Source organism: Larus michahellis, chromosome Z (assembly GCF_964199755.1).
Source record: "Larus michahellis chromosome Z, bLarMic1.1, whole genome shotgun sequence".
NCBI classification, from domain to species: domain Eukaryota; kingdom Metazoa; phylum Chordata; class Aves; order Charadriiformes; family Laridae; genus Larus; species Larus michahellis.
The window spans coordinates 2685840-2709171 of NC_133930.1; the positions used below are offsets into that span (position 1 = coordinate 2685840).

At 54.2% G+C, this 23332-nt stretch overlaps 1 protein-coding gene across 7 annotated transcripts in view; it reads right to left on the reverse strand.

Annotated features, from left to right (window-relative positions):
* The window catches only part of MAPK4 (mitogen-activated protein kinase 4), a 47969-nt gene that overhangs the window by 18955 nt on the left and 5682 nt on the right, over nucleotides 1-23332 (reverse strand). For 2 of the 7 annotated variants that reach the window (XM_074570211.1, XM_074570212.1), the window contains 2 exons: nucleotides 7663-7836; nucleotides 6428-7100 (listed from right to left, as the gene is read on the reverse strand). The exons of 1 other annotated variant lie outside the window; for it this stretch is intronic. In XM_074570211.1, the coding sequence (XP_074426312.1) occupies nucleotides 6428-6973 (546 nt within the window). In that variant the 5' untranslated portion in view covers nucleotides 6974-7100; nucleotides 7663-7836. Of the gene's footprint in view, nucleotides 1-6427; nucleotides 7837-23332 lie in introns of all 7 variants that reach the window. 4 more of the 7 variants (XM_074570214.1, XM_074570213.1, XM_074570210.1 and 1 more) reach the window with 4 other exon arrangements.

Here is a 23332-nt window from a genome sequence, read left to right on the forward strand (position 1 = left end):
CAGCTCAGGCAATCTGTAAAGGTGCCGAGTTCACTACAGGTAGGATAAGCATCGAGTCGTATCAAACAGCGCAGCAAGGAAACTGAAAAGCAAGGAAAAATGAATGTTTTTTTCTGATCTTTACGCAACACGGTTTTTTTTTTTTGTGCTGCTGCATCCCGGTGTCACCGTGGTCACGGCACGCTGGACCGCCTGTGTCCCGAGGGCGCCGAGGGAAGCTGGCACGGCACGGCACGGCAGCACATGGGGAGCGCAGCGAGAGCCGCCGGTGCTCCAAAACAACCAGCGCCCAAGCCAGGAGCTCCTCCTCGGAGCTGGAGGGACCAAGGGCACGTCTCCTTGAGGCGGATGCCGAAATTCGGGATACCACCTACTGCACCCCTAATGCCACGGCCCAAAGCCTCTCCTGAGCATATTTCATACCAAAATCCATCTTTCTGTACTCAGAAAAGCCACAGAGGTGCCCGCAAACTGGAAATCCAGGGGGATCCAGCCACAGCCTGTGTATCCACACTTCCATCCACAGCCAGGAATGGCATTCCTGCTGCTGCATCCGTGGGAGCCGGGTCGGCTCCTGCTGTAGGCGGCGGCAGTGCCAAGGAAGGGACTCAAAATAGCACCAACTCCAAGCTTTCGGAATAATCCTGAGGCTGCTGCCTCTTCGCAGCACGGGTTTTAAGCTTATTTTTTAAAAGGCAGGGCGGGCAGGTCTAGGAGAGGCTGGGAAAGACGCCGGCTTTGCAGGAAGGTTGCTCCATAATAAAATAATCGAAAGGCCGTTGTGCGCGGCTCCAGCAACATGATGTGTGTTCTCACGGGCTTGGGATGACAGAGCACATTTATTTCAGGACCGCAGACTATTCCGCGCTTCATCGGAGGAGAGGGAAGGAGAAGAACCGAGTCGGGGTCACAGCGGGGGGGCTCGGCCCTGGCTGCACGGGGCCGCAGGCAGCTGCCCCGGGGCTGAACGCAGAGGGTGGTCACCTCCGAGATGAGTACGGAGCAACATCCCACGTCTTCATCGCCTTTGAAGACCTCCTCGTGATCACCCACCTGGGAATTGTATTGTTTTACTGGAGGAGCTGGAAGCTATTATGTTGGCACTGATCGGCAAGTACAAAACGAAGGAAGGACTTCAAAGATTTGAAGATGTTCTGGAAACTATTTAGCATGAGATCTTCCCCTGAAAGGGCTGTCACACCCTCTTTAGCATGGAATTTCTGCCAATGAATGCTGTAGTTAATGTGGCCAACAGGAAAAGGGAGAGATGGTCCCCTGGAAGCCCGATGCAGACGCTTCCCAAGAGCGTTGGGGCATCAGGCAGAGCCCCCAGAGGAGGTAATCTGTCTATCTTGTACGTGGGCACGCTAAAGAGCGTCCCACTTCGCTGTCTCGTCACCCAGTAAAGAGATTCAGCCAGTCTCCGTATCCCCATGCAGCAGGTATTTCTGCTGTCTTCTCCAGGTGGGACCACCCAACCCAGTGGCCCCTCTCTGACCAGCGCCGGGCGACACGCCACATGGGATGCACAGCCATGAGACCATCCTCCAAAACATTTATTAGCCTTAAGTTTAGACATTCATTGGTATTTATGCCAATTTTTAATGTTCGACTTTGCTATCTCCCTGCTCTCCCATCCCTCCTGCCCACCATGAGCTGAGGGTGCTCAAGGGAGGACGGCATCCCACTTTTCTATCTCCTGTCCCCCAAATTTTGGGCAGATCACATCTGGACTCTCCTTTGGAGCCAAAGATATTTATTAGGACGTAAGAGTGGGGATGGATGGAAAGATTGGCAGCTAAACACACCCAGGCAGGCCCTGAAGAAATGCAGGCAGGGGCTGGACCATGGGGAGAAGGTGTGGGGCAAGCAGGACCACGAGGCTGCAGACGAAGGGGGCATCGCAGAGCGCTCCGAGGGTGAAGGCGAGATGCTTGCACTCCGTAAGGAGGTGGTTTATGAAAAGGGAAATGCTCGGCTTTGACTGTTTTTGCATGAGGACTTCATGGAGGCTGGAGCTGCCCCTTATCTTCATCTCCAGCGCTCCTCCGCTCACCGCTTGGGCAGCAAGTCGCACGGCAAAGCGTTCAGACCACAAACAGCAGCGACGGAGGTAAAAGGGATTAGCGTGGAGATGTTCTAGAGGGATAAACAGCAGGATTAGCGACTCCTGGGGATAAAGGGTAGGAAGAAAGAAGAGAACGGAGCCTGCATGGCTGGGTGGTGAGAGCATCGGGGAAGGGACAGGGTGACAGAGAGAGGGGGACACACAGGATCGTCTCCTGAGGGTTCTCTTCTGCTAAAGAGATGCCCTAAAGAGATGTTTGCAGGTACATAAGCACTCGGTGAGCTTAGAAGTGTGTTGATCTGAGACAGGGCTAAACTTTAAGCCGTCAGGTCTAAGCAGCCCGTGAAGGTGCACACCCAGATCTGGACGTGACCTTCGCACCTTGAAATCCATCTCATTTGTTACAGGGAAGTGTCAAACGAACAGATGCCCCCGTGCTGCTCTTACCCCATGGAGAAAGGGATCTGAGCAGCAAACACCGGGCAAACGGTGGGAGAAACGCACACGCAGGTGCTCCGCTTCAAGGCTGGCGAAGACCAGCATCCCGCTGTGGTCCCGGACATCGCCCAGAGTAGGAGAGCTCTCCCTTTCCCACCAACTTATCCTAATTAAACGGTTGCCTGCTGCAAGCCACGTAAACACGACACATTGTCAAGTGAGGGCTGTTATTTAGGCGGTCGATGTATTTCTAAACCGTGTTTAAAACTCTGCTCACCATCTACCGCGGTTATTATTTGCCACTTCAACACTCAGCAGGACGGTTTGAGATTTGAGAAACGTCGGGTCAGAAGAGCCGCGACCTTTCAGACGAATGACAACACACAACCTGCAATTTTTCGTGTTAGCAGCGACCAGGCTAAGCGCATTCCAGATACAAAACGTCCTCAGGGAAAAAAAAAAATCCAAGTGCTTAAGGCGACCCTTCCTCGCCGCAAAGCCTTGCAAGAAAACATTAAGTTAGCGGTGCAGCTCTCCACTGCCTTCAGAGGTGTGGATCTACTGGGTCTTTACAGCAATTAATGGCTCAGGGAGGAGGATTTCGTCTGCTTTTGGGCAGCTCTGCGTTAGCACCGGCTGGCAGCACCAAAATTTGGGGTGTAAGGATCCCTGTTCCGCTCAACGCCGGCGGGCAGCAGGACGGAGCTTCAGACATGGTGATGCTCCGCTCCTCTCCCTCTTGCTGACGCTTTCTGCAAGAGCAGACACCAAGGAGCTTGTAAATCCGTGTGAGCCCTTGAGGAATGCGGAGGTTGAAAGAGAAACACGGAAAGGAATTGATTTTTCTGAGTCATCTGAGAAGAGCTGAAAATCAAAGGCGGGATTGACCCAAGCCCCATCCAAACCCCCCTGTCGCACCTCCGCCTTTCCAGTGCCCGTCACCCGGCTTCGGCAAACACAGTCCGCCCCGTCGCCGGAATTTATGAATAAGTGACGTTATTTGCGGTGCTGGATGCTCACGGCAGCGCTGCTATTTTTGGCTCTGCTCTGGAGCGGTATCCAGGTCTCTCTTGCACAGTTGGGGCTCTGCCGGTTTTTTGCCCTGCTGCTCCAGCCTCCCACCCCCGGGAGGAACCGGAGGATGACGGCATCTTGAAAAGTTACATCCCAGCATGAAGCCCTTGACAGCTCTTTCCCGCTGCACCGGCTGTTATTAAGGCGATGGAAAATTGCTTAGAAAAAACAACAATTCTGCAGCAAACAAGGACAGACGACTCCTACCCCGATCCCGCGGTCTCTGACGAGACGATGCTCCTTAAATCAGTGACTTTCTGCATTCACGGTTGCAGGGCTTTGCTCCAGGAGCTACATTCCCTTGGGAAAAGCCTCTGAACGCACCTGACTTAAAAAAATAACCCAACCAACACTCACTTAAAAAGCCAGGAGCCTCTTCCCGAGCTAGGAAACAAAATAACCGGTGAGGAAGGGAGCACGGCAGAGGGAAGCAGCAGTGACACGGACCCCGCACTCCCTCCCCAGTGTCCCTTGCAAACCTTCTTCCCTTTCCCCAGGCTCTGTCTCTCCCCAAACCTGAAATCAGAACGGATCAGGGCTCAGCTTCAGGCTCACTAGATCCCCTTTTTGCCATCCTTTTCCCTCTCCCCTTCCCCGCCTCCCTGCGCAAAGCAACGATGCCCAAATGAGAGCTGGACGGAAACCCACCAGTAAATGCAAAACGTATTTAAACCTCGGCACGGACGCAACGGCGGGTCCATGGGGGACACTGAACTCATCCACACAAACATCCAGCTCAAGAAAATAGATTTTCTTCAGGGAAGTTGTGGCTGCCCCATCCCTGGAGGGGTTCAAGGCCAGGTTGGCCGGGGCTTGGAGCAACGTGGTGTGGTGGGAGGTGTCCCTGCCCAGGGCAGGGGGTGGCACTGGCTGGCCTTTAAGGTCCCTTCAACCCAAACCATTCTGTGATTCTATGATTTTATCTTATCTTACAACACCAAAGAGTAAGTTTAACCAGAAAGGGGCTGCAGACTGCATCACGTCTACCGGTGTAGACCATGCGATACTTTGCTTTCTCCTGGGATCACGTGGATCTGTGAGTCGATGAAGCCTCCACCACGCTCCTCCACTGCTCCAAACCTCCAGCCTGGATGGCAACCAGCATTAAACATCTCCAACTCCCTTTAAAACCCACTAGCATCAGGATTGTGTGTTACGGAGACTTCTTACATGTTTTTCCTTGCCTCCTTCCCTCCCACGCTGCCTGCCCACTGTTACTGCTAGGGTCCCACCTTGAGCTGCTCCACCAGCGAAGCCACCGCAACCTGCTCCCAGCTCCAACCTCCCTTTCCCGAAGGCAAGGGAGAGCCCAGGGGCAGCCATGGGATGCCATCCCCCTCTATCCCAAAACAGAGCAACACATCCAGGGTTATCCCACCGGGAGGGCTTCGCTGCTCCAGGCTGCCATGCTGAATTCTGTTTGTTAGAGGAAAAAAATGCAGCTCTTTTAACAGCCTCTCTGGGCAGCCTCTTCCAGTGCTCGGCCACCCTCAAAGGAAAGAAGTTCCTCCTCATGTTTAGGTGGAACTTCCCGTGTTCCAGTTTGTGCCCGTTACCCCTTGTCCTGTCGCTGGGCACCACTGAGAAAAGCCTGGCCCCATCCTCCTGACACCCACCCTTTAAGTATTTATAAGCGTTGATAAGATCCCTCCCTCAGTCGTCTCTTTTCCAGACCGAAGAGACCCAAATCCCTCAGCCTTTCTTCATAAGAGATGTGCTCCAGTCCCCTCATCATCTTCATAGCCCTTTGCTGTCCCCTCTCCAGCAGTTCCCTGTCCTCCGTGAACCGGGGAGCGCAGAACCGGACCCAGTGCTCCAGCTGTGGCCTCCCCAGGGCAGACGGAGAAAAACTGGTGACAGCAGCAGAAGAGGAAAACCGAGCCAGTCCCAAAGATCCTCCAAGGAGGGGACAGATTTCCCCTAACTCAACGACAGGTATTCGTCTTCCTGCATTTGGCTTCATTCCTCCTTTCCCTTCTCCATCCCAGCCCGACTGCCGTGAGAAGGCGTGCGTGGACCGAGGGATGGGGTGGCAGGGGATGCCTGGGCCTGGGGGCATCCTGGGGGACTCCGGGCATCCCCTGCCCCGAGGAGGGCAGCAGTGGGACTGTGCCCCCAGCCACTCACAATTCTTATCCCATTATAATATAGTAGGTAAGTACCAAAGAGCAAGAAACATTATACATTATTGGGATCTTGACCTCGGATAAAAGAACGTGACTGTGTCTCAAAGACCCATCCCGCTTTCCTTACGATTAAATAAGTGTAATTCAGAGGGAGGTGGGTTTTTTAAAAGCCAGTTTTTTTTAAACTTTAAAAAGCACTGAAGCGAGGACAAAGACGAGCGGAGTGGCTGCAGACGCGCCAGGCGCCCTTTGCCCACGCTTCCACTGCGGGGATGAACGTCAGCTCGCATTTTATAAAAGCAGCAAAGAAAGTTTAGTCATTTAAGGAACGCGAGCAACCGCACACCTGCCCACAGTCCCTTGCTGGGACGGAATAAAATATATAAGTATATATTTGATAAATGTGCTATAAAGCACCTGAACGGCACTCGAACCCTTCCTGCGCCCTGCTCGGTGCTCTGCAGCGCTGGAGAGCCCTGGGACACGCTTGGCAGAGCTCAACCTGCGCGCGCTTTGCCCAGGAAACACCTCCTGGCTTGGGGTGGGGAGGACAACTACCACCAGTGACCACCTCAGCAGGGCTTACAGTGCCCAAACAGGCTCAAGGACCAGTTTCTCCACCACGGTCAGACCGCTTCACCCTACACGCACTCGACGCTTCCCCGTGCCGGCCGGCAGCTCGCCAAGAGAGCACCGGCCCCGGCGATTCAGCATCACCTACCTTGTGTGAGTAATGTTGGTCCACGATTCTGGCCAGCCCGAAGTCACCGATCTTCAGCACCAGGTCCTCCGTGCTGATGAAAATATTGGCCGGCTTGAGGTCGCGGTGGAGGACGTTGGCGGAGTGGATGTACTTCAGCCCCCGCAGCAGCTGGTACATGAAGAGCTTGGCGTGCTCCTCGGCGAGCTTCCCCTGCTCCAGCAGCCGCGCCAGGTCCGTCTCCATGTACTCCTGGACGATGTACACCATGTTAAACTTGAAAAAATCCCCACGCAGGTTGGTCCCCTTCGGCCCCAACACCTCGTACACCTTCACGATGTTGTCGTGGTCCAGGCGGCGGATGATTTTGATCTCCCGGAAAGCGTGCTTCATGCTCCGCGCGTCGCCGATGGTGATCTTCTTTACCGCCACTTTGCGGCAGCTCTTGCTGTCGAGGGCTGACAGCACCAGCCCGTTGGCCCCAAAGCCCAAGGGGCGAAAATTAATGAAGCGACAGCCCAGGTCGTACCCGTACATGCTGGCGATGCAGTCGCACTTCTCTGCCATCGCGGGCTCCGTCCTCTTTCGGCTCGTTCCTCTTCGTCACTTGAAAAGCTGGGAGAGTCGAAGGGCTTCCAGGTCACAAACGTGGTTGGAAATCAAGTGCCTCATTATTACTTACAGATGCCCATGGCTTCAAGATGACACGCAGATGCGGTGAAAATAGATGCGAGCACACACACACACACACACACATGAATAAAATGTTTTAAACTGGGTGAGAAATCAAGGGGCAGAAGAGACTTTTCAAGCAACGCGGATAACCGCGGCCCGGCGATCTCTAGGTTATTTTTCTTGAGGCTTAAAGATCAGCAGTGCTACATTTTTCAGCCACTCTCTCGTTTTCCTTCTCCGATATCCCCGAGACGATGCCGAAGCGTGGAGCTGGCGGTACAGCCGGACGCCCGGCCCCGCGTCCCCGGCGTCTCAGTGCCGGGGCAGCCGGCCCGCCCCGCCGCGGGGCAGAGCCCAGAGCAGCCCCATGGCCCCTCCGCAGCCCCAAACCCCCCCTGCCCACAAGTTTTGACAGTGTTTTCCCCACCAGCGAAGCGCATCCAGGCGCTGGCCAGGCTCCCCACCGGTCAGCAAAGCTTCGCCCTTCTCGTCGCTCCCTTTTGGGTACGGGCAGACCCCATCTTCCACATCAGCGGATAGAAATCTCGGCGGCAGCAAATATTTTGCGGGCCAAAACTCACTTTCTCGGCTGCATTCAGTGCAGGAAGTTTCCACGTTTGCAGTTCCAGCACCTTCCCCTCGTATGTCTTACGCTGGCGAAGCCGAAGGCCATCCGATCGATCTTTCACAGCTGGCCGGAGGAGCTCCCCGCGCCGCGCTGCCCGGTTATCCCTCGGCAGGTCTCAGCCCCGCTCCTGGAAGAAAAGAGGAGACGGATTCATTTGATAGCAGCGCTGCCTACGAAATGGCTTGCTGAAGGTTAACCACGAGCAAAACTGTGACCTTTCGGAGACTCATTAGTTATCCCCTCCCGAAGGCAGGCATCATTAGCAGCATTTTTCAGGTGGTTAATTTTTCCGTTTCGATTTGGAACACACAGAAAACCGTAACTCTTCCTTTCCCCTTTATTAGGTTGTTGGGGTTTTTTTTTTTTAAATTTTAATCTGTCTGAAAATGTTACAGAGCGATTTGCAGAAGGCAAAGAGAGCACGTTACGTCCTCGACTGCCCGTTTCCACCGCGCCGTGAGGAAGGTGCGGTAGCAGCCTGCGAGGGCATGAACCCTCCCTGCCGAGCAGCAGAGAGGGCCACTGAGTTTTTCAGCCTATAACGACCAAAATCGCTTGGGCAAACAAGGTGGTGCCACCCAAAGAGCAAAAAAGAGCCTTAAAAACCGGCTGCGAGAGGGTGGGACACCCCCTGAATTCAGGGTCCCCCAGCAAACCTCGGCAGCAGCCTGGGGATGCTGCTGGCTCCGCGCGAGGAGCTGCCAACCCTTTCCCTTACGCCGCAAACCACGCGATTTTAGCGCATTTCTAAAGAGAGCTGCTCCGGCGTTGCGCAGCCCGGGGCGCGCAAGCCGCTAACGACAGGGCTCGTTTCTCCTCCAGTGCGCCGGCGGAAGGAGGAGAGCATCCTCCTTAAGACGGACGAGCCGTGGCGTTAGCCGCAGGGATTCGCCATCCATCAGTGGCGCCCGTGACAAGCAGCTCAAGCGGCCGGCTCTGCCAAGAGCAGCTCGGCGTGGGCAACCATCCCCCTGCTTCTCCGGCGGCTTCGCTGGTGATGGACACAAGGGTGGGATGAACCGGTGGGAAAACAGGAGCTGACTTCATCTCTCACCGCGTCCTTCGTGAGGATGCGCTCGGCACCCAGACACCGCAAAAAACAACTCCCTCATCTGTCCAAGTTTAGCAGCTACTGCCTTCGGAGGCAGCCTTGCTCTCCTCCTCCAGGAGGTCGTGGTTCCACAGGCCCAAGAACTCCTCCGCGCAAACAAGACACATATACAAGATAAATATAGTGTCCTGTGGTGCTCTTTGAAAATACAGCCGAATAAATAAATATACATAGAGAGATAAATGATATAATGTTTAAATTGTGGGTTTTCACCTCCTATTAATATGAAAAGACTTCACGACACCCTTGGCATCAAGAAGCTGGAGCAAATGAACGCAGACCCCACGCAAGCAAGGGGAGCAACAGGGAGTTGTGGCGTCCCAGGAGCATAACCCCATATTCCAAAGCCTCTCCGTGCTAACACGTGCTGCCCCGAGCGATGGAGGAGTCTCTTATCAAGATGCACTGGCTTTTAAGGAGGAGAAAAGCAGCAGAGGAACCTGCTGGCACCATGCAAGACCCCTCACCCAACTGCTGGCAACGGCATAACGGGCAAATACTGGGGACAAGGATGCAGGTTTAGCCAGCGGCACAGAGGATGCCAATATTTTGGGGATATTCCTGACAAAATGTCCTTTTCCAGTGGCAGGTCACCACGCAAGCATGGTCACGGGCAAGGGACCACCTCTTGCAGACGCTTCAGTTGGGAAAAGATGGCCCAAAGCCCTCAAAGCCCTTCTAGATAAAACACCGTGATTTTTCACCTGCAGTTACTTAATTTAGAAAGAGAACTGAATGAACGGTACGAAGCGTTAGGAAATGGCCGGGCTTTTCTTTTTTCCAGATGATCAGCTCAGCGAAGCTTTCGACCTACCACGTCTCCCTGCAGATGTTTATGAATCTCAGAGAAACGAGGACACCCTCCTCCCGCCTGGCCTCCGTCCTGCTCCCAAACACACCCCGACACCTCATTTTGCTGCACCCCCCCTTTGCCACGAGACCCACGTGCAGACCGATGTCCCGTGCCACCCACCGAGGGGACCACCAGGTCCTTCTGAAGCCCGGGAGACCTGCAGGGACCAACCAGCTGCACGACAAGGGCTGGGACCTCGCAGGGGGACGTCCCAGATGACTCAGTGCTGCTCAGAGAGGGGAAAATAAAATAAAATTACCGTGGATCTGCTCCCGCTGTGTTCTTTGTGCCAGAATAAAGCCTCTGTTACAGCCCTTAATCACCAGAGCTGCTCCATTAACCCGGCAGTGGGTTCACAGCCTGGTCCATCACTCTGCATTCCCCAAGCATCGGGCATCGCCGGCGGTACCCCTCCTGCTCTCTGGCAGAAGTTATCCAGGGTAACGACAGGGAAAACATCAAATACCGAGCTTTGTTTCGGTTTGCAACCATCCATCATTAAAGATGGAAGCGAACTGTAACGCTCGAGGCCGGCACAGCGCAGCGATTGGAAGCGGGAATCGGTTAACGGTTAAAATAAAGACGTACGGACCGTACGATGGGCGGGGAGGGACGTGGGCAGGGCAGGGATACCCTCCAAAGAGCATCTGCCAGCAGTTCCCAAGATGTTTGGCAAAGGCTGCTCGCTCTTGTAGTTGGAAGCAAAAATAATTACAGCCTCTCTACAATTCAGCAATTATCTAATGCCGGCTTTTGCATCTCTTGAACAGAGAAAGCCGCTCTCCCTACTAGGAAGCGGGGCGAAGCCAGAGAGGTGCCTTGGTCCGTAGTCACGGGAGCGGGGAAAAAAAGGATGAGAAACAAGGAGTCAAGGGGAAAAGGAAGGTAAATAAATCCCAAGGCTCTGCAAGGACAGCAGAAAAGGGCAACCTGCGCGGGAAGGCTGCCCCCGCGTTGCAAGCCGACTGCACGGCCACGGAAAGGGAACAGATGCTGATGAAACCCCAAGAAGGCAGTCGGGGGTCTGAGGACCACGGGGAGGTTTAAGGACAGGCTGGACCTGACGAGCAACCAGGGGACGGCAAGAGGTACGTCTGGCTGCAGGAAAACCGGAGCTTTTCCACTTGGGGTGACTAACCTGAGTTTCTCAAGGCTGCGTTGAAGACCTCAATCTCTTCACAGGTCTCCTGGATGTCTGAGGAGGTAAAAAAACGAAGAAAAGTAGCAAAAAAATTCCCAACTGGCAAAGGGAACTCTGTGAAATAGCGCTTGGGTCAATCTGCTTCAAGAAGGTGCCGCGTTGGGTTTGAGATCCACCTCTGAACCTCCGTCTCTCAGCCCCAGCACCCAGAATCCACCCCGTTTCTCGGCTTTTTTGGCACTATGAACCAAACTTCACGGGGTTTGCTGGGACCAGGTAGGGCTGGACGGGACGCGGTGCTGGCTCCCACGCCGAGCTTCTTGGCTTACTCTAGACGCAATGGAAGGAAACCAAGTTTTGCCCCGTCAGCTTAATTATTAATAATTAGTACAGTTCCAGAAGCACTGAAAGGGAAAACGCGCTGCATAAGGCTAAAAGGGAAGAAAGAGCCCTGTTTCGTCTCACGAGCAAAGCGATGGTGCTCCTGGCTACGTCTCAGGCCCCAGCTGAGTGATGACCCTGCAGCATCTTCTGCAATTAGAGGCGCTGAGGTAGAATGACCCCTAAAAGGATGGCCCCGAGGGATGCCAGCCGTGCTCCTGTTCTCGCTCCGGTGGCTGGGTCCCTCTCACCGGGGGGAAAAGCTGGTGGTGAACACGGGGAGATGCACCGCGGCCAAGGGAACAGCGGGCAACACGCTCCCACGGGACTGACCGCTGTCTCTGTTTGTCCTTCTCTTTGCCTCCTCCAAGCGAGACAAACCCAAAGGATCGGGCTGACCAGCCTTCCCTGAAAGGGTTATTTTTGCCCGTGCTCTCCATCATCCAAACCAGACATCACTTTTGACCGGTTATCTCATTAGGAGCGCTAAAGAAACGAAGTAAAGCGTGCATGCAGCCTGGGTGCTGCTCCCAAATTATCCGAGCAGCTGATGCCTGGAAAATGGAGCAGGGAAACAACCATCTGACTATTTAAACATGCATTTCCAAGGAAGGGCTGGATCCTGGGGCGGCACTGAAGCTAACCAAGGAGGAGTTTCGGGAACCTCATCATCAGCAATCCTGTTTTTTTTCCTCTCTTCTGGGTTCTCCCAGTCTAGTGTAATGAAAAAGAATTATTTCAGTGGCCTAATGAAAATAACCGCTGAGACCCACAGCGGTCACAAAAGCAGCGGCGATGCTATTTGGCTGCAGATGATGGAAAATGGGTCTGTTTTCACAGAACTACGAACCACAGTCCCAGGGGTTTTCCAGCTGATGAGGCCGGGATCCGCCACCCGCTTGAAAAGCTGAATTCAATGGGAGCTTCAGGGCAAACAGCAGCAGGATCCAGCCAACAAGCGGATCCTGAAGCACAACAGAGGGGCAGGAGCAGAGAGCAATAAAACTTGTGGTGACACCAAGACGATGCACAGGGAGAATAAATCCGACTTGTTTATACCGGTGGAGTCACCCCAATCTTTTGCTCGTGCGCTCAGAGGCTTTTGCCGGGGTTCTGGAAGATGGTAAAGCACAAAGGGACAATAGTTTTAAGGGATTTGTGGGCTATTTTCATTCCCATCGCCTTTTCTCCCGCCCATCTATCCTAGTTTTAAAGCTGGGAAAGCCTTGGGGTACTTGCAGAAAGCGTATACCAAAAATTTTCCCTGTTGGAAAATTCTCCTGGTCTGCAGATCATAAATCCCATGGATTTAATAACTACGTGCGACGTCAAAGTCATCGTTCAAACCTGCGGCATGGCCAGAGGGAAGGGTCAGGAGCTCCCATATCGCTCCTGGGACGTTATAATTGGGCCCCCTTCTGCCATTCAATGCAAAAAACAGAGGAATTAAGAAATTTTCTTTTATTCTACAGCTCTTTCTGTCTCTCTCCCATACCACTCCGCGCAAGGAAAGCATTTGCCCCCGTGTTGCTGCTGGGATTTGCGCTGACCTGTCTGCTCCCTTCACTCCTCGGAAGGATGGGGGGCTCTGGGTGCCCTCGTATGGACTTTTGGGGGCCTCTGGGTGCCCTTGCATGGGCTTGGGGGGGGCTCTGGGTGCCCTCGGGGGGCTCTGGGTGCCGTCGCATGGGCTCGGGGGGGGGGCTCTGGGTGCCTCTGGGTGCCCTCGGGGAGGCTCTGGGTGCCCTCACACGGGCTCTCCGCTGCCCTCTCCCAGCGAGCTCCCAGTGTTTCCCAGCACAAGGCCTGACCACGAGGTTGTGATGAGCTTTTCCTTTACCCCGAAACCCCCTCCAAGCGGCAGCGATCTCTCTAGCTGGATGAATTCATTAAAGCTCAAGTGTCCTAACAAGATGTCTGTTATTAACAGAGCACCACAGGTGCTAATTAAAGGAGGATAACGGCGATCTCTCGCTTGAACACCTTGTAAAGGGCCGGATCCTGCAAACCATTACATTTCAAAGGCCTTTTCAACCGGGTCCGAGATTAAAGACCGCGCTGCAAAGCAGGAGGGGTCTGGCAGGGGCTGTCTTCATCGTACAGGCTCAGCTTATTGATTCCTTTATCGGGTAGATCAGGCGGGAGCACGATGAGATTCATTTTTACGTTCCCTCTCTTCGCCCCCGCATGCCCCATCCCCCAGAAAAAGCCTTTTCCACATCCTTTATCTCTGCCTGGCCTGTCCCCATGCCGCAGCGGCAGCAGCATCCCCGCCGGGCCCGGTGGGGGCCATCTCCGACCCGCAGGAGAGACCCCGCGGCGGAGGGCACAGCGGACCAAGTCCGGGGAGTTCGGTGCCCGCTGCTCCCGTGGTGGACTTCAGGAAATCTCTCCAAGCTTTAGTCACAGTAACGGAGTTACTGAAGCAGAGGGAAATACTGGCAAGCCTCCCGTAGCTCTTAGCTCCCAGGCCAGCGACTGCTCCAAGGCTGAAACTTAATTAGTCCTTCCCATCAATAAACACGGGCTCCTGGTGCCGAGTTCTGCAGGAACATCCCGCGGAGAGCCCTGGGATGGGTCGTTCTTCAGGGCTGACCGCAGGTAAAGGCAATGCTTCTGCTCCTGTCTTGGCAAACAGCCTCCTTCCCTTCCCTCCTGCAGCTCGAGCCATAACCTACAGGATCTGATTCCCTGCTTTGCAACCTCCCGCACCCCCCAGGGGTACGAGGTTTCCATCACGGACTTGGGGGGCCCCCCACGTCCTGCCCATCCTGAGACCCTCCACCACACGCCCCGCCGCCTACGGGCTGTGGCTCTGCACCGGCCCCCCAGGAGAAAAAAAAAGACACATTGGGAGATCAGATTTGGCAGACGGGATTCCAGGGAAACAGGAAAACGGGGCGGGGCAAAACCCATCCCAGCAAAACCAGCCCCACCTCAGCTGTTCCCCAAACTTCACGCTGAATCCAGCCAACGACAGGAACCGCTCGGCCTTCGAAGGATGCTGAAGAACAAGCGACGCTCTTGTGCCGTGTCTCCTCGGCTCCCTCAGTGGTGGGGTCTCCACCAGCGACACCCTACCCTGGTACCCCAGAAAGCACCACAAGCCTGTGCCCAGACACCGGAAAATGCGTGGACCTGCCTAAAAGCAAGCTGCAAAGTCAGGAGGCTGCGGTTGTGAGCTCCTCTGAGCGAAGCTCTTGCTGATTATCACCGGCAGAGCCTTCCCCCCTCGGGCAGAATCAGACCCTCTTACGCCAGAGCTGCTTAGAGCAAAGAGTCGGAGATTACTACAGGCAAATCCACGAGCGCGCTCCCGGTTTCTGAGCTCGGGCTTTATCCTCCCAGCTTCCCTAGGGCCGCCGATGCGCGGCACATCAGGTACCCTGGGTGATCTGAAGTAACCCGTTTCTCCCCAAAGGGTATTTTTCCCTTTGGGATCTATCATGCCCTGACAACCCGGCTGTACCAAACAACAGCCGTGCAACCTGCTCAGGAGTGGATCGTATTTTCCCGAAACTAGGATTAATCGGATGCTTTTAATACCAGGATGCAAAGAAAAACCCATCGAGAAGACGACTGCCACCAGCAAAAGGCCATAAGGCACCAAATAGCGCTGACCCTTCCTTTAAAGGTGAAATTTGGTGGGAAAAGCCGGAGGGAGAAGGCAAAAACAAAGGGAAGCAGCATAAAAATGACCCCAGAGCCGGGGCTTGAACAGTGGTAACACACACACAGTTTTCCCATGCACGCGACTGTACCATAAGCGAGCGGAGCAGCATCACCCAGCACCGCAAAGTCACCTCTGCTGCCCGAACCTCCCGTGGGAAAATGGGAATTTTCCTCCTTTAACGGCTAGGGCACTTGTGGCCAGGACAAATCACCCCGCGAACGAAAATAAAAATATCAGAAAACGCTCATTAGTTTAACAGAAAGAACAGAAAACAATGAAGAACTCGCTGACGCTCGCGGGGATTTTAAGCGGTGTGGGAAAGGCACCCGGCTGCTCCCGGCCAGGCAGGCGGTTTTGGGAAATCAGCCGTGGCAGGGGGCTGCGAATGGCTGAACGCAGGCGAGACGTGGCGGGGAGGCGGGGGGAAAAAGTCTCGTTTCCCAGCGGGATGAACACATGAAACCGCTCCGGGCTCGGCGGTCCGGCAGCCAGACAGCAACCAGACAGTGCCTTGAACAAACATGGCTCAGCACCCGCGCCCCGCAGCCGACGCGCCCTCTCCCACCGGCCTAAATACATTTGTTTGACACGGTATTAAGTTGGAAAAACCCAGCTCTGTCTCTATGAGGGCATCTGCCTGGGTCAAGCCGTCCACGACAGACAGACAGACGTCGGAGCCGGCGCGTTTTGCTGCACCTGTAGCCTCCATCCTTCTCCCTCTTCAGCCTCAGCCGCGGTTTTCACGCCGCACAGGCTGTTACTGGCTGACAACACATTGATTTAAAACCAGCAGAATTATTTCCGTTACCTAAATAAAGCAATTCCTAGAACGGATGACTCAGAAGCCTCTCCCCGAGCCATAAATCAGAATGGAAACGCGATACCTCACCGGGGCAAATCGCTTTGCCCTTTTGGTTTGGCACCTACGGTCTTTTCTTCTAAAAAAGAGGCGAGAAGATCCGCTCTCCGCCGGCATTTCATCGGCGAGCCGGGCCTTCGCTCCCCAGGACGCCGCGGGTCAGGGCTTTGCCTGTGTTATCACTGGAGGGGTTGGACCAAGATAAGCAAAAGCGGGATGGTTATTAAAAAAAATAATAATTTTAAAAAATACAGATACAGCCCTAAAGGGGTTTTGGTTTTTTTTTTGGTTTTGTTTTTTTTTTTTTTACTGTGAGTGAGGAACCTTCAGCAGGAATTTGCCCCAAAGGAGGTACGTGCAGCGCGTGCCAGCGGGAGAGAGATGGCAGAGCGAGTCCTTCGACTCGCCCCTACCCTCCATGGGCCCCCAGGAGGTACCTCTGGGAGCGGAGAGCCTGATGTCCTCTCCAAACACCGCGCTGGGACCTCCCAAAAGTGCTTGCGCTCGTGTCTCTCGGAGCCGGTCTGCGACCTCTCCCTTAATCCTTCTGCTCGCTGACAAATCTCATCCCGTTTATTTTGGGGGACGGGGCTGGACCGCTTGCAGATCTGCACGCTCAGCTTGGGAAAACGACGACGACAGGCTTTACGGAGAGGAAAAAAACCCCTGCGTTTGCCTGCAGAAACCGCTTTGTAAGAGGTTTCCACCCCCACTCCTCCCACTGCAGTCCCGCAGCGATGGCCCCACGCTGCCGCAGCCTCAACGCGGCAACAGAGATGCTCCCCCGGCGACCGAGAGAGGACGGGGGGGTAAAACTACCCGGTGCAGTGACTCGCCCAGCGCCCCAGCCAGAAACAGCCCCCCAGTGCCCCCCTCTCCTCCCAGGCGACACCACTGGGGGTCGGGGGAGCTGCACCTCCAGCCACGTGCTCTTGGCTCCATCATCTTCGAGAGGAATCATGGAATGGTTTGGGTCGGAAGGGACCTTAAAGACCATCCAGTCCCACCCCCCTGCCCTGGGCAGGGACACCTCCCACCAGCCCAGGTTGCTCCAAGCCCCGGCCAACCTGGCCTTGAACCCCTCCAGGGATGGGGCAGCCACAGCTTCTCTGGGCAACCTGGGCCAGGGGCTCACTGCCTTCACAGCAAACAATTTCTTCCCAATATCCCATCTAAATCTCCCCTCTTCCAATTTGAAGCCATCACCCCTCGTCCCATCACTCCACACCACAAGGTCCCACGCTCCCAGGGAGACGCTGGAGAGCAGGAATCCCACAGGAACAACTTCTCGCGGCAAAGCTCCCCCTCTCCTACCCTGGGGAAAAAGGTCTCTGTTGTTGTTTTAGTGCTTCCCGGTCTCATGATTCTGGGAGACCGCCGCGCGCAGTCATGGGATGCCAGCAGCCAGCAAAGGTGAAAGTCAGCGGCAGCGAAAGAAATGTGCCGGCATCATCAAAAAAAACGTAATGCGGGAGATTTTCTAGAGCTTTAAAACAAAAACGTTGTTAAGTCCTGGTCCTAAAACAGGCCGAGCAAAAAACAAAACCACATTCCCAGTGACTTTTAGCCATCCAGATAATAGATGGGGAATAAAAAGGCTTTGCCCGACCACTGCTAAAGCTCGCTCTCAGAATAATCACCTACTACTATAATGAGATTACGTGGATTAGCTGTATTTTAAGGGAACGTCAATGAACTGGACGGCCTTTCTAGGCAGGTTTTTAGCGCTACACGGAATAATACCGGAAAGACATCAAACCGGGCAGCTATTTTTAGAAAGCATTCCTCTAAATAACCAAGGTGGAGAGAGATCGCAAGGCAACAGAGGTGCGTTAAGGCAGGCGGCAGCTGAATGAATGAATGTTGCAGAGAAGAACAGATTCATCCCCGGTTTCTCTTGGCAGAGCTGCACAAGAAATGAATTCAGCCGGACTGGAGCCCACATTCCTCCAACGCTGCGTTGGGAAACGGACTCAAACGTTGGAGGGAACGAGCAACACGGGGGAAAAATCTGCAAAGAGAGGAAAATGCGAGGCTTGTCACCAGGATGAAGGCGGGGGGGTTTGTGCCTGGTGCCCTCGGGGCACCCGCATTCCCCCACCCCACAGCCCGAGAGAGGGAGAATCATAGAATCGTCGAGGTTGGAAGGGACCTTTCCGATCGAGTCCAACCATCAAGCCGACACTGCCAAAACCACCACTAACCCATGTCCCTCAGCACCACGTCTGCCCGGCTTTTCAATACCTCCAGGGATGGCGCCTCCACCACTGCCCTGGGCAGCCTCTTCCAATGCTTGACAACCCTTTCCATGAAGACATTTCTCCTAATATCCATCCTAAACCTCCCCTGGGGCAACTTGAGGCTGTTTCCTCTTGTCCCATGGCCTGTTCCTTGGGAGCAGAGACCGAGCCCCCCTGGCTACCCCCTCCTTTCAGGGAGCTGCAGAGAGCGAGAAGGTCTCCCCTCGGCCTCCTTTTCTCCAGGCTGAACACCCCCAGCTCCCTCAGCCGCTCCTCACCAGACTTGTGCTCCAGACCCCTCACCAGCTCCGTTGCCCTTCTCTGGACACGCTCCAGCCCCGCAAGGTCTTTCCTAAAGCCCCAAGTCCTCTCCCTGGCTGCAGACAGGGCACGTGCCCGGGAAGGTGTCTCCCAAACGAGCCTGAAATTAGACTTCATCATCATCGTCACGGCATCCTTTGCCATGTGGGATGCAGCGGCCGTGTCCCACGGGGAGAGCGGTGGTAGCAGTTCACCGAGGTGAGGTTTGACCAGCGCTCAAGGGACGGGTCTGTTTTATAGTCATCACACTCTCGCTCAGAAAACCCAGCGCTCACACACTCGCTCTCGTTTTCTCCTAATTATCCTCAGGATTTAAGAGGAACTCTCAGAGAATCTGGTTGGTTTTTTTCATTGTTTTTTATCCTTGGAGCTTACTCCTGAAAAACACCCAACAATTTCAAAACAAGTCCAAAGTTCCTTTACTCTTCTTTTCCAGGACTGATCCAACCCGGAGCCTTGGGCGCCGAAGCTCCGACATTTTGCTCCCCGTGGTCCATCCAGCCGCATCTCTGCGCCTTGTCTCTCCTTGTGACTCAGCCGGGGCTCGTGAATAAAACCCAATTAAGGATTAAACATCAGAGCAGCGCAGCAAAAGGGATGGCCCCTACCCCAGGCAGCTCACAGCCTGGCGTCTCGAGCTCCCACCCTGGTGAAGCGACAAAAATAACCCGTTAAAAAGACACTTTAATTGCCTTGCCAGCGGTTTGCACCAACTCCAGCTAACGCTTGAGGTTACAAATGAATTGAGCCTTCAATTCCCTTCCATTCTTCCCACTTTCACTCTTAAATTTTAATGGCGTCGTGGTGAGGGGGGCGGAAAGAGATCCAGCCAGTTCTCCCAGCTCCTCTGCAACAAGGACCAGGCTCAGCGCTGCTGGGTTTCCTCCACCACGGGCTCCTGTTGGCAGGCACCCCATCTGTTTTGGGACACGGCACCCAGGCTGCTGCCCAAGATGCAATTCAGATAGTTACGAGGTCGATACTCTCCATGCCACAAGCGGCCTTGACCAGGATGAGAGAATTCCAGTACCTAAAAGGGGGCTTCCAGGAAGGATGGGGAGGGACTCTTTATCAGGGATTGTAATGATAGGACACGGGGTAACGGTTTCAAACTGCAAGAGGGGAGATTTAGATTGGATATTAGCAAGAAACTCTTCGGTGTGAGGCTGGTGAGCCCCTGGCCCAGGTTGCCCAGAGAAGCTGTGGCTGCCCCATCCCTGGAGGGCTTCAAGGCCAGGTTGGCCGGGGCTTGGAGCAACCTGGGCTGGCGGGACGTGTCTGGAACGAGATGATCTTTAAGGTCCCTTCCAACCCAAACCATTCTGTGATTCTATGATAATTGAGAGGGTGCAACCACGCATCGTGGTCCTCCAGAGCCTTGGAAAGACCTGGTCCATCCCACGTGAAGCTTCACAGACATTGGCCCAGCACTTCATGTCGCTAATCAGGAGGAGAAATGTTCCACCACCACCATCCCATCAGGCTGCCCTGTGCTTTGTTGAGAGCAACGTAATTAAAGTCCTCTAGACCACCCAGTGCCCAGCATTTGGCCAAACGCTGCTCCAAAACATGCCTTCTGCTGTGCACAGGGCCGTAAAGGAGTGATGGGGACGGAGCAATTGCACAAGCCTTAATCCATTTCTTGAGTTTTGGCTCCAGTGGGCGGTAAGGTATCCATTCCGCAAAAGGAATCACGCCAGGAGAACCTGGCTGAGTGGTTCGGTTTGCGAGGCTCAAGCCTCAGAGACTTGTTGGTTTGGTTTTGTTGTTTTTTTTTGTTTTTTTTTCACTTTTCAATATCTGTGGCTCAAAAACCGCTTCTGTTTCTACAGCATTTTGCAGATCTTACAGCGCTTTCCTGGGATAAAGGAAAGCTGACAAACATATTACAGCAATAAAGATTATTTTTTCCGTCTGAGCAGTAGCAGGCGCATGAGATTTATTCAGATAAAAGAGGCCGGCATAGGAGATAAGCTTGTATTTCAGGATGTAAATCTAAATCATGGGGAGATTTGGAGACTCCACAGGGAACGAGCATCCCTCATCCCCAACGGCGGGGGGGAAGTCCCGCGTTAAAGCAGCATCGCCATACCCTCGCCGGGGTCTGCAGGGCTGCCTGTCCTCCCTCAGCCTCGCGGCACTGCTGGAACGAAAGGGGTGGGATGAGCAAAAGTCCTGACCCACGCTCCTCCGGCGGGAAAAAGTTTCCCAAACTTTGCCGTCGCTGTTTTTGCCTAGCCGTTCAGCGTGAAACCTGCGACCGCTCCTGAGATCTGCTGAACCACACGGCATCTTCACGTACCGAAAAGATGGCGCACGCGTTATAACCGGCATTTCCTTCAAATTTCTTCCCTTTTTCCGAAACGCACTCTGCCCCTTTTTGCTGCGTTTGAAGAGCAGACGGCAATTAGCTTTCCAGCTCAGCGATATATATATATTTTTTTTTTTTTTAATTTTTTTTCATCCCTAGACTCATCTTTCTAACAGATGAGATCATGGCATTTCTAATGACTTAAGGAGACAAAGACTGTAAAAGCCTTTCCCGAATGCAGAATTGCCTCCGCGCCCTCCGAACACACAAGATCATGAGGCCCTTCAAGCGCCGCGCTCAAACTCCTTTCCACCTGCCCCGATTAGCGCCGCTAACGATCTTGCTTGTGTCTCCTCCACCCTCACCCAATTCCGCGGCATTTACGCTTTGGTGAAGCCGTTGGTATCTACCCGAAATCCGAGGTCGCTTGCGCGGAGCCCATCTCCCGGCTCACCTTTCCCTAAGGCCAGGGGATGCAGCGATGCCATGGCTAACCCCAGACAAAACCCAGCCCACGCAGACGGCGCGGACGTTCTGGCCCGCCCGAAATCAAGCGGGTATTTCGGGAACGGCCATCTCGTTACTCTCGGCGTTTTCGTTTTCTTTTTAAATAAGCAGAATGAGCCCCCGTCTAATAACTAGAGCGGGTAAGACTCAGGTGAAGCCGGAATGCGAGACAAGGTGAAAAGTCGGGAATATCAACCATTGATATGGTTTGGCAAACGTAAAACCCCTCACGGAATGGTTCAAGACGCCCTTTGAGATTTCCCTGCCCCTCATTCAAGCGAGAAAGGAGATGACCCAGCGGTGACACCGCGCGCATCGCCATCCCTTCGCAGCCACCGCTTACGACCCGAGCTTTATTTTCCTTAAAAGAGTCTCATCAAATCTCACATTTCCTCGTTCGCCTCTGTTACCGAAGAACCCAAACCTGACCAGAGGCGTAAAGCAAACGTGGGGGTGGGGGGGGGAAATAAAAGAAAAAAATAAATAGAGAAACGTGCAGAAGAAACGTCAACCTTGCGTTAAAAGTCATCTCACTGAAGTTGATATAACCTCAAATTAAAAAAAAAAAATAAAGAAAGAAAACAACAAACAACCCCAAACAAAACAGGGAGAAAGCAGAATTCCCAGAGAGCAAAAAGAATCGTAATTCTTAAAAGAAATGATCTGAAATACTCCCCGGGTCAGATTCATCGCTTGTAGAAGAGACGCAAACCAGTCCCAGCGTTTCAAGTGGCAATACTGACAGAAACGCAAAGAAACAGCTTTTTGTTGTTGTTTTTTGATCATTATTTTTTTGTTTCCCCCACGCTTCCCATTCTCCTTGCTCTCATTTTAATTGGAACCGGTCCCAGCTGAATCCGATCCCGAGAAGCACGGCACCTACCCTCTGTCCTTCAAGTCATTTTAAGCCGGGACCTATTTCCACATCCAGGTTTCCAGCCCTGCCTCCTCCCAGCGGGCCAAGGTTTAATTTACCTTTACCCAAAGGCATTTTCTAATCGTTCCAAACTTTCCGTATTTCACAGAGGGGCAGTTAATGGAGCACACAGCGAGGGGCCGGGTACAACCGGTGCTGGGATGACATTCCACCTCGCTCGCAAACGTCACCCAGCGTTTTCTTCCCCCTCCTCTCCTCCACAAACCCCCAGACCCGGGGGCGCGCACGTGGGGCTGGGGATGCCCCCGGCTCCTTCCAGAGGGACCGGCAGCGTCACAGCCACAAAAAGGGGGAGATGGAGAAGGGGGAAGAACTCCTCCCGGGAAGGCTGATGCCTCCGCAGCCCCTACGCTGCCTTCCCCCTGCCCCGCTTCACTTACACGTAGGAACAAATCCGGAGACGGGCTGAAGAGCTTCCTTTAGGAAGGGATTTTGGAAGCAGGGCTCAGGAAGCCTCCCAGAGGGAAGCAGCCTGCACTCTGAAACGTGAAATTTTATTAGGCTTTTTATCTTAGTTTACATAGCTAATTGTTGCAGGTGTATCAGTTACCACGTAATTAATACTGTTGTAAAATCAGGTGTAGCCAAGAACCGACTCGCGCAAACAACCCGAGCAGCTGGGACAGATGGACACTGCCAGATATTGGCCCGGGGATGGTGTGGGGGGGGGTTGTTTGCTCTTCCCTGAATCTGGAGGGATCCTAGAGCTGAGACAGAGCCGAAAAATCATACGGACTGGGAAAGTCTCCCATCGCTCAGCCTGGGAGGAAGACAACAGCTCGGGCAGCGGAGGGTAACTTTTTATCCGCGGCCGGTGAGGAAGGCATTAAGGGTGCAAGAGCAGACGCAAGACGAAGGGCGCAAGAGCAGAACGCGGGTTTCCGACACGCTGCAGGTGTGGGATCCGCAGCGGGTGCCAGGAGAGGACGGCTCTCCCCGGCTCCGCACCCAGAACAACGCACGAGCATCCCTGCCAGCCGCCCGACGGACACGCGCGGACCCGGGCACCGCGTCTCACCCCACCGGCCATACTCACATCAACGCTCCAGAAAGCTTTTCCCTCCAGTTCCCAGGCTCCTTCCTTTCCTCCCGGGAACGCCCCAAGAGCCGCGTAGCTCCGGGCTGCTGCGGCGGCGTGGGCTGGCCAGCTTCCTACAGAGATGACTGTTGTGTACAATATAGAAACCGAGCCGCTCGTTCCAAGCACAACCACGCCGGCTGCTTTTTAAAGACAGGCTTAACTCAGACGCGAAGCGCTGCAGGGACAAGCGGCGCTAATTCCCCCTCCT